The following is a 15,957-nucleotide window of genomic DNA, read 5'->3' as shown; positions in this document are numbered from 1 at the left end:
CAAACATTTAAACTTAGTGTATGTGTTGCTTAAGTGTGTTCAAACTGTGGAAACAGAGATACACTATATTGCCAAAGGTATACGCTCGTCTGCCTTCACACGCATATGAACTTGAGTCACATTAAATTTTTAATCCATAGGGTTTAATATGATGTCGGCCCACCCTTTGCAGCTATAAGAGCTTCAATTCTTCTGGGAAGGCTTTCTACAAGGTTAAGGAGTGTGTTAATGGGATTTTTTGACCGTTCTTCCTGAAGCACATTTGTGAGGTCAGACACTGATGTTGGACGAGAAGGCCTGGCTCACAGTCTCTGCTCAAATTCATGCCAATGGTGTTCTATCGGGTTGAGGTCAGGACTCTGTGCAGGCCAGTCAAGTTCTTCCACACCAAACTCACTCATCCATGTCTTTATGGACCTGCTTTGTGCACTGGTGTGCAGTCATGTTGGAACAGGAAGGGGCCGTCCCCAAACTGTTCCCACAAAGTTGGGAGCATGAAATTATCCAAAATCTCTTGGTCTGCTGAAGCATTAAGAGATCCTTTCACTGGAACTAAGGGGCCGAGCCCAACTCCTGAAAAACACCCCCACACCATGATCCCCCCTCCACCAAACTTTACACTTCACTTGGCACAATGCAGTCAGACAAGTACTGTTCTCCTGGCAACCACCAAACCCAGAGTCATCCATCGGATTGCCATACGGAGAAGTGTGACTCTAGAGAACATGTCTCCACTACTCTGAGTCCAGTGGCAGCACTTTACACCACTGCATTCGACGCTTGGATGCAGCTGCTCAGCCATGGAAACTCATTCCATGAAGCTCTCTGCATTGTTCTTGAGCTAATCTGAAGGCCACATGAAGTTTGGAGATCTGTATCAATTGACTGCAGAAAGTTGGTGACCTCTGCGCGCTATGCGTCTCAGCATCTGCTGACCCCACTCTGTCATTTTACGTGGCCGACCATTTCGTAGCTGTCGTTCCCGATCACTTCCACTTTGTTATAATACCACTGACAGTTGACTGTGGAATATTTAGTAGTGAGGAAATTTCATGACTGGACTTGTTGTACAGGTGGCATCCTATCATACATATAGTACCATATGGTGCATCACTGAGCTCCTGAGAGCGACCCATTCTTTCACTAATGTCTGTAGAAACAGTCTGCAGGCCTAGGGGCTCGGCTTTATACACCTGTGGCCATGGAAGTGACTGGATCACCTGAATTCAATGTTTTGGATGAGTGAGTGTATACTTTTGGAAATATAGTGTAATTTTATGTCTGTAAAGTCTAAAATTACAATTAATAAAAGCACTTATAACATCTTATAACAAGCAGTTATCTCTGTCCTATCACTGATATTGCATCTTGTTGAGGCCAGTTTGCAGACTGCTGTTTGTTCATCTAATGAAGCAGACACCAATATACAATCATTTGCAAACGTGTAGGCACCCTTGATCAAGTTACATATGGTATTTCTGTTGATTTCCTAAGTAGAAATAAGTTAAACTCTACAGAGAACATACACTGCACATTGTAATGCACAGTCACTGTTTTCTTGCTGAATTTAACATATTGGAAATAAAACGTAAAACGTGGCCTGTGCAAAATTATGGCATATTTCAACCTCAGCAAATAAATACTTATATCAAATTTATTTTTGCTTATAAATTTAATAGAACATGTTGTTTGACTGGGAGTGTTCAAACATTTGCACACACTATATTTTAAACAAAGCATTACTTTATTCAGATTCCTCTAGTACGGCCTCAAGTGTGTAAGAATGTGATTCCTTCTGTGCTGCTGCATTTTTTTCCCACACCAAATGCTTTTCTAACTTGTGTGCATGAACAGAGCATAAACTCATAACAAGCGTACAGCAGTGGGACCAATGGAGTTATGATTTTGTTGGTCTAATAATTGCACAGCAGTTCCTGCAATATGCTGAGTGTGTCATGATGATAATGACAAGCTCTGCTTGTGTCACCTGACATGAACAGAACTTGTGATTGTGCTTTTAACCCAACTGGTGGTTGTTCTGACACATATTTAATTGAACTGCAGGTACCAAACTCAGGTCTTTCCCCCCCTCTCTCTGTTAATGAATTATAACCTTGTTTGCTGCATGGAAAGTCATGCAACAAGGGTCATAATTAGGAAACTCACAAACTAATTCAGCTATTAAAGAAGCAGTACATGTTTAAAAATATCTCCAATGGCCACTTACCCATAATGCGGAGGAATCACTAGAAAGCAAGTGCTGCCGTTTATTATTCCCACCTCAAGTGCTTCCTGAATGAAAGTTGCATGGTCACTGGATCATACCTCTTGCATCTGGTGTGAATTCCTAGTTAAATTCACGTTATATCAGTTCCACATTACACATTCCGGCCCACTACTACTTTTCTATGTGATGTTATGTCATATTCCATAGCACAACACCCCGTCCCCCAGCCTCATTAGACAGAATTTGTGATTCTGTGATCTCTGATTTTTTTTTTTCTTTTTGTACTTTCATCCATTGATGTTTTCTCATTACCATTCCCTGCATGTAATATATATGGTTGTTCAGTCACTGGAAGACCCCCCCACCCCACCGCCCATGGTGGTAGAGAAATGCATTGTGAATACAGAGACCAGTGAATCCAGATGTGATATTCAGCTTCCTACCAGTAATATCAACCATCTGTCTTTCTTCTGCATTCACCAGCCTGCCTTCAAGCTTAAGTTTTCAAAAGATCCTCCTCACCTTCAAGATACATCGTCAAAAGGGAGTTTTCCTAATGTTTAAACCAAACACTCTTGATCTAGAGACTTTTGTGACACCACTGAAGTAGATAATGAGGCATGTTTACAGCACATGAAACAATTGTTACGTTTCATTGTGACTGCGGTGGCCCTTTAAATCTAACAGGGTGACCCCACTTTAGAGCCAAACAACCTCACATTTGACATCTTTGAAATCGGGTGGACTGAGTACTCCAACCCTTTCATTTGATTGTCAGAACCTTTAGGTCTACTGCAGTATTTCTAAACAGGTGTTGTAATAAAAAGAACCGTTTACAGGAAATGTTTGGTTCAATGTGAATAGAAAACACTTATTTCTGTCTAATTCCACCTGCTTTTAATCTTTGTTGTTTGGGCCATGTAGGCAGGGCCATGTAGGCATTACATCCCTTTGGTTCTGGATCTATAAATAAGCTGTAGGATGTTGATAAAAGACACGCAATAATAATTAACAGAATAGGTGCCTACAGGCACTGCTCGTATTGGTGTATGAATTTAAAATTCATTTAATGATTGTAATAAGGCGTCCTTAAATTGGCTACAAGTGTTAAATAAGCCTCTCTAATTCTGTCTAGTGGTTTCTAAATAGGCTTTTAAGAAGGCGATAGCCTATAGCTTTGATGTCAAATCCATCAGAATGGTAATTTACCGTGTTTACCTTGTGTGTCAGTCTTTGGAAGCCAGAGCTCAGTCCCTGTAGTCACTGCTTTAAAAACATTGCACACCATTAACTCTGAGCCCACCTGGTAAAAGTGCCTGTGACTCATCTTTTTCCTTACCATTTTGCCTAAATATGATTTTTTTCTAATAGCATTTAATTTATGGAGGTAATCAGAGCATTGTTAATTACATGAATATTTCAGAAGCATGCTCATTAAGAGTGGTATGTGGCACACGGACAATGGGAGAGTATAATTGATAGGTCCAATTACCACATGACTAAACCTGACTGCGATGGCAAACGCATTAGAGATGCAGAGACTCTCTCTAAAGTACTGCACTGCTATGCTATAATGCATTACGTTTAAAATTCAGGTATTCATTTTACTTGATTTAAATGTGTGCATAATTCCCACATGAATAAAATATATTACATCAGCACAATTACTGGCAGAGTAAGTAAACAGAAAGACAAAAGTGTGTGTGTGTGTGTGTGTGTGTGTGTGTGTAATATGTATTATTCATATGGTAATAATGCACATGTTTGAATCAAGTATATTTAATACATAATGTTTTCTGTGTAGCAGAGAGTTGAGCAGAATGCAACATTCTGGATTATGCTAATTCCTTTTTATTTTTTTTTTAATATTTGGAGGTTAGTGATTGTTTTATACCTACCATTTATAAACACTACTAATAACGTTGGCATCTTTTACTTTTTCACTTTTTGTAACCAAAATAAAAAGCATTATATTTGCACATAAACTAGCCTCTCTCCTCCACTGTGCCAGTGCTGGTGTTTCCATCTACAACCCCAATTCCAATGAAGTTGGGACGTTGTGTAAAACATAAATAAAAACAGAATACGATGATTTGCAAATCCTTTTCAAGCTATATTCAATTGAATACACTACAAAGACGAGATATTTATTGTTCAAATGGATAAACTTTATTATTTTTTGCAAATATTCACCCATTTAGAATTTGATGCCTGCAACAAGTTCCAAAGAAGTTGGGACAGGGGCGTGTTTACCACTGTGTTACATCACCTTTCCTTTTAACAACACTCAATAAGCGTTTGGGAACTGAGGACACTAATTGTTGAAGCTTTGTAGGTGGAATTCTTTCCCATTCCTGCTTGATGTACAACTTCAGCTGCTCAGCAGTCCGGGGTCTCCGCTGTCGTATTTTGCGCTTCATAACGCGCCACACATTTTCAATGGGAGACGGTCTGGATTGCAGGCAGGCCAGTCTAGTACCCGCACTCTTTTACTATGAAGCCACGCTGTTGTAACACGTGCAGAATGTGGCTTGGCATCATCTTGCTGAAATAAGCAGGACGTCCCTGAAAAAGACGTTGCTTGGGTGGCAGCAGATGTTGCTCCAAAACCCGTATGTACCTTTCAGCATTAATGGTGCCTTCACAGATGTGCAAGTTACCCCTGCCATGGGCACTAACACGCCCCCACACCATCAGAGATGCTGGCTTTTGAACTTTGTGCTGAAAACAATCCGGACAGTCCTTTTCCTCTTTGGCCCGGAGGACACGACGTCCATGATTTCCAAAAACAATTTGAAATGTGGACGCGTCAGACCACAGGACACTTTTCCACTTTGCGTCAGTCCATCTCAGATGAGCTCGGGCCCAGAGAAGCCGGCGGTGTTTCTGGGTGTTGTTGATATATGGCTTTTGTTCAAGTTCAAGTTCAAAGTGTTTGTCATTTGCACAGAGGAAACAGGTTTCCTTATATACAATGAAAAGCTTACTTTGCTCCTCGTTAAGAATGCCAAATATAACATTAAAAATACAAAAGAGTATATATACAAGCATATATATTAATCAAGAAATAATGCACTAAATATAGGCTACTAATAGAGGTTTTTATATTTACAACAGGTTAGGTTGCAATGTATAAATTACAGTGGTATGGATGGATAGTGCTGTGCCTTGCCAGGAACATGATTATCTGCAGCAGAAAGCATGCTTTGTATGGCAGAGTTTTAACTTGCACTTGTAGATGGAGCGACGAACTGAATTCACTGACAGTGGTTTTCTGAAGTGTTCCTGAGCCCATGTGGGAATATCCGTTACAGAATGATGTGGGTTTTTACTGCAGTGCTGCCTGAAGGATCGAAGGTCACGGCATTCAGTGTTGGTTTTCTGCCTTGCTGCTTACTTGCAGAGATTTCTCCAGATTCTCTGAATCTTTTGATGATATTATGGACCGTAGATGATGAAGTCCCTAAATTCCTTGCAGTTGCACGTTGAGAAACGTTGTTCTTAAACTGTTGGACTATTTGCTCACGCAGTTGTTCACAAAGTGGTGAACCTCGCCCGTCCTTGCTTGTGAACGACTGAGCCTTTCAGTTATGCTCCCTTTATACCCAATCATGACACTCAACTGTTTCCAATTAACCTGTTCACCTGTGGAATGTTCCAAACAGGTGTTTTTGAGCATTCCTCAACTTTCCCAGTCTTTTGTTACCCCTGTCCCAACTTCTTTGGAACGTGTTGCAGGCATCAAATTCAAAATGAGTGAATATTTGCAAAAAAACAAAGTTTATCCATTTAAACATCAAATATCTTGTCTTTGTAATGCATTAAATTGAATATAGGTTGAAAAGGATTTGCAAGTCATTGTATTCTGTTTTTATTTATGTTTTACACAACGTCCCAACTTTATTAGAAGTGGGGTTGTACTTTTTCATGCACCGGTGCCAATTATGGGAAATGTAAGGCAGCAGAGGATACATCTACATTTCCTTCAATAAAACTGATAAATGGTGGAACCTCTTATACGAACATTTAAGTCGGCATGAACGGATGTTCTCCAGTCTCCAGCCTCAGAGAACTGTATGTGTGGGCAATGTTTATGTTTCAGAGACTGAACAAGAGTTAGACGCCAGTTTAATGAAGTGCTTTGCATCTAAAAATGACCTGTAGTGAATTTATTTATTTAATTCATTTTAATATGAGCTTCTCTTGTTGTTTACTTAAGAGACTAACTGCAAACTAAGCCTGCTGTGTGAAGGCTGCGTCTGCCCTGGCAAGCTCTCGCTGTAGCTTGTTTACGTGCTTCAAAAAGGTGCCATGTTATAGGAATAAAGATGGAGATTCAAACTATTTAGGTGTGAATTCTTATTCCAGCAGCTCGCTAATTGAAAAACATGAAAAAAATCATTGACCTGAGTGCTATAAAACGTGCAGATGTGGAAAAGAAGAGAGGTGCAGTTTGAACCAGTTTAAGTGCATGCATGAACATAGCCTCCCTAGAAATGGAATAAAATGCCTGATACACAAAAGGGGGAAAAAAATCATAGCGTGACAATTATAGCATAGTAAACTATAAACTGTCAGTTTTACTATGCTATAATTGTCATGCTATGATTTTCATGGTATTATAATCACATTATGTATAAACACATAATTATGGTTTCACTTTTTGTTTTTGATGTGGAAAGTGTTAACAAACTGGTCAAACTTACATAATAATTGAAACAATATATTTATATTGTAGGCATTGTGATCCATATTTCCTCTCACCAGCACTGTAAAGAAATCTGATTCTGTAAGTTTCTCTACAATGAACCTAAAACTAACCTTGCTGTGTGGACGCTAACCCTGTGTGTACCGGCAGCACAATAATTGAAAAACACTCAAAAATAATGACTGACATCGTGAAAAATCTGTCCAATTGCTGTGACAACGTGTAGCTTTAGGAAGGAAAGAGACCAAAAACCTACTCAATTTGAAGCTGTTTAAGTGCGTGCAGAATTTATAGAATGCATTGCCCAGGTTAGGTTGTGCCCCACTCTCACCTCCCATCATATCACAGGGTGAAGACACATGGAATTCTTTGAAATGGACATGTTCTAAATACAGCAAATGAACACAATACGCTGTAGAAGCTCTCAACTGGAATCTCTCGAGTGCTCTACAGTATATGGTCTCAGAATCCGCAGAACGAGGAACGCACTTCTTAACAATACGCTTTTAATGAGATATCTTTGTTTAAATGGCTGTAAAATTGGCTCGTGATGGATTAACAATAATACCTCATTCTTTCTGCTTCTCTGAAATGGGGACATGGATATGAGGAAACATGTGAGTGATATTATGCTGGTGTGAAAGGTTTCATAAAGAACGAATTCATGCATACATTATTCATTTTAATGATCCATATTATAGCCTTTACATCTGCAGCACTCAATCCACATAGAGCAGTGTGAAATTGCGAAGGTGAAAACCAATACAAAGGTGATTCTGACAGCACTCTCGCGCTGAATATGTTCCTATTGATAGCTCACATGCATAGTGGCGACCTTGAGGTAGTACTGTACTTAAGCACTAAGTGGGTGGAGGGGTATATGTGGTGTGCAATAGGCCCTGAAAAATGGCACAGACATAACAAAGGTATCAACAGATTTTCTACCCCACCTCACTTCCAGTTTAAGCCATTGTTCTCTAGGGTATATAAAATGAAAAGAGCTATGAAGTGTCGAGAAAAATGTAATATTGCTTCTTTTCCTGCTCAAAAGTAACTGTGTATGTACTATACATTTTTTCTATGTCATTATGCTGGTAGCTGCCTGTTTCCAGCAAGAAATACCAACTTAGCACATTTTCCACTAGAGTTTCTTCTTTTCTTTGCGGTTCTAGACATTTACATTTATGGCATTTGGCTGACGCTCTTATCCAGAGCGACTTACAATTTGATCATTTTACACAAGTAGGCGAAGGTGGTGTTAGGAGTCTTGCCCAAGGACTCTTATTGGTATAGTGTAGGGTGGTTACCCAGGTGGGGGACTGAACCCTAGTCTACAGCGTAGAAGGCAGAGGTGTTAACCACTACACTACACCAACCACCATTTAACCACTTTCTTCCATTTTCATTTTCTCTTTTCTCTTTTTCTCTCTTCTGCAGGCCTGCCAGCCCTCGTTGTTGCTGTATCTGTAGGATTCACTAGAGCCAGAGGTTACGGCACAGCAAGCTAGTGAGTACCTTTTACTGCTCAGCTTCAGAAAATGAAATATTGGCATGTGAACACACCTTAAATGTAATATCCAAATGTATCCAGACATCAGCTACTTTATGCTGCACCCATTGCAGACACAGGAGTTCATTTGTGCACACATAGCTTGCCAAAGCTCCCTAGAAAATCACCAATAGAATAGGATGCTCTGGAGGAGCCATGGTCTCCATACCCAATTCCAAGCCCCCCCATCACTGGGCTGTGGAACAGCGAAACTGCATTATCTGAAGTGATGGTGCTCCATCCAGTGCCTTTGGGATGAGTTGGAGTGGCATTTGTGAACCAGAATTAATCTTCCAACATGAGAACTTGACCTTACTAATGCTAGTGTGGCTGAATGCAATCAAATTCACACAGCAATGTTCCAACGTCTAGTGTAAAAACCTACCTAGAAGAGTATAAGCTGTTATTGCAGCAAAAAAGGGAAAAACTCTACATTAATACTCTTGATTTTGGAAGAGTGTTGTATGAGCAGGCAAACTTCAAGACATATATTGCATCTAATATTACACGTTATGAGATGGCTGTAAGCATTTTAAAGTGCGTATATCACAGAAAACTGAATTCTCCTTGGTCTTTCACTCTTTTTAATAAAGGAATTTTGTGCAATATGTAAACACTGTCAAATGTGATTTCTGACAAAATGCATTTCTGTGTTAAGTTATATGCATATTGAAAAAATAAAACATGATATAAAATGTGCTGTAACTTTTGCATATTTTATGTGAAGAAAACTTTTATCCTTTCAACAAAAATCAAACCTTTCAACAAATCCCAAACCCTTGGGAGCTACAACATTCATGTCCATTTTACCGTCTTGGCTGTAAATATGTCTTAGTTTGTGCTTTGCTCCACTTTAGCTCAGCTATAGTGTCTTTTCTCACATCTCTGCCAGGAAACTTCTGATTTCTTATAAAATGTCTCAATGTTTGACTTTGAGAGGCTGAAGTCAGTTTCTCATTTAACAGCGTCTTGTTCAAATTTTCCTTTTCCACCTTAAATGGAGCCAGAAGTGTGAGAATGTAACTGCTGCACCATTTAAGGTGGAACGGGAAGATTCAAACAAGAAACTGGCGAAGGAGATGCTGGCTTCAGCTTCATGACTTTCTTGTTGCAGATTAAACATACAAGAAAACCAGCTGAGAACTTATAAATGCAAATAAATCCATTTGTCACCAAACTATCAATGTTCATCTTAAATCTTTTCTCATTGTTAAAACTGTGTTAGAACGATCAGCAGAGCTTTATTTTACTGCAGAGGAGGATTATTTTATTTTTACCTAAAAATCTAATTCTGCTGTGGAGCCATAACAGAGCAGTAAAAGAGCCACATGTGAACCCCTGATCTAAGGGATAAACAGAGGTTGTGAAATGTGATAGTTGGTAGTTGATAGTTGGTACATAAAACCACACAAATGTCATTAGTGGAACCCACTTTAATACAAAAATAAATGTAAGATTATTCAGAGCATTGCTAGGAAATGATCTGGTGTAGTAAGATAATTTCATTTTCATAAGATCACTTTAAATGACCTTCTTGCATTTAAGATGCTTTAACTTACCAAGATGTCACTTTTGGCAGTGTAACACTGACAACCTGGAGAAAACTGAATGAAAGCTTAAATTCTGTCTCATCCATGAACCCTTAGCTGCCCAGTTACCAACTTTCTGCAACTCTGAAGTTAAAGGCTTTTGTCTGTACTCTTCTGACAGGCCATTGATTTGAGCAGGAGTGCTACTTGACTAATCAGAGAGAGAGGTTGAAAACAAAATGGCCTTCTAGCCATTTAATTGGTCACGTCTGTCACGTAAGGGCAGCCACAGAACCATGAGAAAGTGAAGGGCAGAGTTTCTCCTCAGATGACCCTAACACTGTCCATCTGTCCCTCCAGAAAGTGTGTAGCTACAGAGAGCACACTGAGCAGCACAGGCCTCCCTGTAGCCTTCACACTTTCTTACCAGCCGCTGCCTCCACCTGGGGGATGATATAGAGGAGCATGAGGAAGCATATATCACCCTCTCTACACTGGACAAACACAGAGAGACACAGAGAGAGAGAGAGACAGAGAGAGAGAGACAGAGACAGAGAGAGAGAGATTGAGTGACGGATGAGGGAGAATGTATCACTGATAATGATCAGTGTGGAGTCAAACGGAACAAAATACATTCTTTAGCCTCTTACTACTCGCTCACTCACTCGCTCACTCACGCACTCACTCACTCACTCACTCACTCACTCACTCACTCTCACTTTTCACTCCTCTCTGTTTTCATGACTCCCCTCTCTGATTCTCTCTCTCTCTCTCCTCCCCATCACTTCATTCTCTCTCTCTCTCTCTCTCTCTCTCTTTTTCCTCCTCAACATTTCATTTTTCTGTCTCTCTTCTCACTCACTCTCTCTCACTTTTTCCTCCTCAACATTTCATTTTTCTGTCTCTCTTCTCACTCACTCACTCTCTCTCTCTCTCTCTCTCTCTCTCTCTTTTTCCTCCTCAACACTTCATTTTTCTGTCTCTCTTCTTACTCACTCTCTTTCTTTCTCTCTCTCCCCAACACTCAATTTTCTCCCTTTCTCTCTCTCTCTTTCTCTCTCTCTTGCTCTCTTTCTCTCTCTTTCATCCTCAACACTTCATTTTTCTGTCTTTCTTCTCTCTCTCTCTCTCTCTCTCCCTCCTCCCCAACACTCAATTTTCTCTCTCGCTCTTCTCTCTGTCTCTCACGCTTTCCTCTCCAACACTTCATTCTCTCTCTCCCTCTCTCTTTTTTCCTCAACACTTAATTTTCTATCTCTCTTCCCTTTCTCTCTCTCTCTTTCCTCGCCAACATTTCATTTATCTCTCTCTCTCTATTGTTCTGTCTTTGCCACTTTCTCTTATTCTTTCCCTTGTTATCTCTCATTTTCCCTCTCTCCTTTATTCTCTCTGTCTTTTGTCTTTCTCGCTCGCTCTCCCTCTTCTTCCTCTTCATGATCTGAACTTGTTTGAATGCACATTTAATTGAAAGTATTTAATAATTTGACAGTTGTTAATGTATTTCTGACCTGTTGTTTTTTTGTCACTCAGCTGCTGGTTGTCTCTGGAAGGGGGTCTGCTCTACGCTTTCGTTGGTCCTGCTGCTGTCATTGTTTTGGTAGGTGGTGTCGTGCTCTGCACACTTTCATTGGTCAGATTCATCCTGTTTCACGTCTTTGATGTTCTACAGTCTAAATAAGCAGCAGTTCTGACCTGAGGGAGTATAAACAGACACTAATGAAATTAATCCAGTTCAATTTTGGATGTGTATATTTTCCATTAGTGTAGCCTATTTTAATTGCTTGATTAAACTTGTTGAGCTGTGTGTGTGTGTGGGTGTGTGTGTGTGTGTGTGTGTGTAGTCTGGCCTCAGGTGTGAGAGTTATGGACAAGATGGTTTTGCGCTATGTTTCATGGTCAGATGTGATTTGCATTGTTTATGTCTGTGCTGTGGTAGTGCCCACTTAGACAAACAGCTGTAAATGAGATTTGGGCATCTGGAGATGCTGCCCTCCTCCTGTGGGAGGCAAATCTAATTAATGGAAAAATAATTAATCTAGTTTTCAGCAAATAGCAGAACGATGTGATTGTCCCTCACCAAGCGTCTAACATGATCAGAATTTGAAAGCCTTGGCGTTCGATGGGCCAGCTGTTGTCTTTCCACTCATTCACTGAGGAAGCTATAAGCAGATCTGCTTCAGAGCTGCACATTAGAGCTTAACTATAGGTCCTGGTGCACTAGTGGAGATTTGCAGTGGTCATGTCTAAGTGGTCAGGCAGAGCTGCAAAGTTATCAAAGGGTTCAGAAGGATAACACACACTAAAATGAAATGACCATATGAGTGTCACTGAAGTGCTGAGAATGATCCACCACCCAGGCAATAGCTGCTTATAGGGGTCGTAGGGGTCCTGGCTGTTGATGAACATGATAAACGTGGGATAATACATGGTACAGAGTAATTGTGTAATCATAGAACTTTAGTGAACCTGAAAAAAATGGTCTACACTGCTATATTCAGTGTATCACTGCTGTCAGAACAAAACCTTGTATCTCTAAAGTTATAAATTTACAGGAGATGTCATTTTGGGACATTTCTCTTGGTCCATTAAATCATAAAATTTACACAGAGTATAAAGTGTAATATAATAGTATTTAGGTGTAAAAACCACAAAATGGAGATACAAGGTTTTATTCTGACAGTAGCAATATAGCATTATCACTGTAAAATAGTACGTTTAATCTCTGTTTTTTTGTCTATTTTTTGACATTGAAGAAAAAAAAACAGCTGCCCTTTACATTGTGTGATGAACTAACAAAAATTGTCCAAAACTGCTTGGCATAAAATCTCTTTACATTAACTTACATCGAAAGTTATGAGTGTTTTGTCTTCTGTAAATTTAACATTTTGGAGATGCAAAGTTTTGCTCCAAAAGCAATGCTATACTGCCTTATTTCCTATAGTTCGTTGAAAGTAGCTCAAAGACAACAAAATCAAATGTTAATCTTTTTTGAAAAATATGTCCATTTTGAAATTGATGCCAACAACATGTTACAAAAAGTTGGGAAGGAGGCATGTTTACCACTGTTTTTCATCACAACCTCTTTTAAAATCATTGGGTAAGCGTTTAGGAACTGAGGAGACACTACTGTAGTTTTGAAAGTGAAATATTTTCCTAATGTCGTTTGATACATGATTTCAGCTGCTCAACAGTTCAGGATCTCCTTTGTCATATTTTTCATTTCATAATGCACCAAATGTGTTCAGAGGTGACAGGTCTGGACTGCAGGCAGGTCAGTTTAGCACCCAGACTCTTTTTCTACAGAGAAATGCACCTAATGCACCTCGTACCATCATGAATTCTGGCTTTTGAACTGTGCGCTGATAACAAGCTGACTGGTCTTTAGACCGGAGGACACGGTGTCCATGATTTCCAAAAAAATTTCAAATGTTGATTTGTTGGACGACAGGACACTTTTCCACTTCACCTCAGTCCATTTTAACTGAGCTCAGGCCCAGAGAAGGAGGCAGCATTTCTGGATCCTGTTTATATATGGTTTCTTCTTTGCCCTTTAGAATTTTGACTTGCATTTGTGGATGCAGCAACAGACTGTGTTCACAGATAGGGGTTTTGATAAGTGTTTCTGAGCCCATACAGTGATTTTCTTTACAGAATCATGTCTGTTTTTAATGCAGTGTTGCCTGAGGACCTGAAGATCATGGCCAGCAAATACAGGTTTTCAGGCTTGTCCCTTGCATACAGAGATTTCTCCAGATTCTTTTAATCTTTTAATGATATTATGTGCTGTAGATGATGAAAACCAGAAGCTATTTGCTATTTTATGTTGAGAATTGAATTGTTGCACTATTTGCAAATTCAAAATGGGCATGTATTTTCAAAAAACAATAACATTTCTCAGTTTTAATATTATATTTGTTGTCGTTGTACTATTTTCAATTAAGTATATGGTTGAAATGATTTGCACATCATTGCATTTTGTTTTTATTTACATTTAATAAAAAGCATCCCAACTCTTTTGAAAATGGGGTTGTAGGTCCACTATATAGGTGTGCAGTTACAGACTGTAGCCTTAATTTGCCCTTCATTTCCTTCATCATTGGATCATTGGTCAGTTTCTAAGCCCAGGAGTGCTGTTGACCAGATATCATTTGGGGAATGGACCATTCTCAGCACAGCAGTGACACATACATGGTAATGGGGCGATAGGTACTGGTAAAAGTGTATTACTGGGCAACTTGTTCATTTCAGCATTTAATAACTTTTTAATAAAAATAAAATGGAAACAAATAAAAAAACTTTTATTTTATATCCATAACATACAATCACCTATCATTCATAATATTGTTCTGTCTTTCTGATATTTGACAGGCCTAAATGCTCTCCCACCCACCTCCTTCTGTCATTACATTTAATATCCAAACCCTGGTGTATCAGTGTCAGCTGTGTTCCTTGGGTCAGATGCTGACCACTGATCAAACTTTGCATTGAAAATGGCACCATTGCGCCTTGTGCCTTCAAGGTGGAGCAACAAGGTATATGTGCCTAATAAAGTGGCCAGTCATTGTACACAGTGTTTAAAAGCCTCAGCAGTGGCTTTGTTTTGTCTCTGTATGTGCAGGCCAGGGCACCATCTGCTTTCCTCTACTAAAACCATCCTCATTCTGTAGTTTGCACAGGATCAAGAGTTTCAGCATAAGCGGGTGAGAGAGAAAGAGCGAGCGAGATAGATAGATAGCACAGGACAGAGGGATTACCGTCCCTCCATGATCCATCCGCTCATTTGCTCCCAGGCACAAAGCCAGAACACCTGTCACAGGCTGGTGAAGAGGCACTAATGGCAGCAGGACACGGTGCCAGGGCTGGATCAGGGGTCAGGGGTTACAACATTGCTTTATTTTCCCTTTCTGCTAATTGTGTTTTTACTATTTTGACTTAAATATACCTGGAGACAGCCAGGGATTAGCCTGCCTATTTATAGATAGCTACCTCCAATAGCATGAAGCACGGAAATAGCCTTGTACGGAAGCTTTCATGCTGGCACCAAAGGAAGTTTCAGTGGCGTGTTACTTGAGTTAATAGAGCCCATAAAAAAGCAGCTGCTTGAGATGTGGATCCCAGTGAAAACAGATATAAAACGAGAAGTTGTACAAATCAGCACATCAGTGAAATATACCTTTTATCTTCTATGAGCCTTAGAAGCTGCAGAAAGGTCACACCAAAAAGAATTTTTGTGATATTAAGAAAGCTTCAAGATTAAATCTGCTGTAATTCTGCGAGAAGAGAAAAATACCTTTTACCATCTATTCCCCACTAGGCGACTGCAGAGTGCTAGCAGCTACAGCTTCATTTGGGGAGCCTAATCCTGCATGTTTTGTTTTATTCACACTGCTGGCCAACTGCTTATTGTTTTCTAGTGGTAATAATACAGTGTTCAGTCAGCTCTTGCCTGGCTGAACGTTTTTCCTGTGGTGACTTGGTGATGAGTAAAGCCTTGTGTGGTGGAACATTATTAGAATGTAATTCTCTTTTCTGTGTACTGTTATTTAAAGAAATGTATATAATGTGTGGGGCAGGGTGTGCACAGTGATTTTGGAGCACTTCTGTTGGTCCAATCGTCATGAAATTTTCAAACAGTACAAAGGGCAGTTGGCATATTCAAACGATAAGAGAAAAATAAAAATTGACAAAAATGGAGATACATGTTTGCAACGATATATTAGCCCAAAATCTGATCAGCCCACTGGAAAACCTCCCAACTCTACTGATTACACGCTCTGGTCTGTATTATGTAATTTGTTGTGTTGCATCATGGAAAGTCAGGGAGAAAATCTACAGTGAAATGGCAATTGTGTGTTCTAACAGGGTTGTGCAATGTGAAAAATCTGCTCATGTGTGATTGTGTCTTGCTACCATGAAACAAGTAACCTGTAGTGGCTAAACAGAT

At 39.7% G+C, this 15,957-nt stretch overlaps 1 protein-coding gene across 6 annotated transcripts in view; it reads left to right on the top strand.

Annotated features, from left to right (window-relative positions):
- The window catches only part of adgrb2 (adhesion G protein-coupled receptor B2), a 437,226-nt gene that overhangs the window by 359,601 nt on the left and 61,668 nt on the right, over positions 1-15,957 (top strand). For all 6 annotated transcript variants that reach the window (XM_037535324.1, XM_037535323.1, XM_037535321.1 and 3 more), the window contains 2 exons: positions 8,373-8,442; positions 11,544-11,610. In XM_037535324.1, coding sequence (XP_037391221.1) covers positions 8,373-8,442; positions 11,544-11,610 — 137 coding nt within the window. The remainder of the gene's footprint in view (positions 1-8,372; positions 8,443-11,543; positions 11,611-15,957) is intronic.

Source organism: Pygocentrus nattereri, chromosome 27, assembly GCF_015220715.1.
Source record: "Pygocentrus nattereri isolate fPygNat1 chromosome 27, fPygNat1.pri, whole genome shotgun sequence".
Taxonomy (NCBI): Eukaryota; Metazoa; Chordata; class Actinopteri; order Characiformes; family Serrasalmidae; genus Pygocentrus; species Pygocentrus nattereri.
The sequence above is the reverse complement of the archived record's forward strand: the minus strand, read 5'-3'. Positions and strand labels throughout refer to the sequence as shown.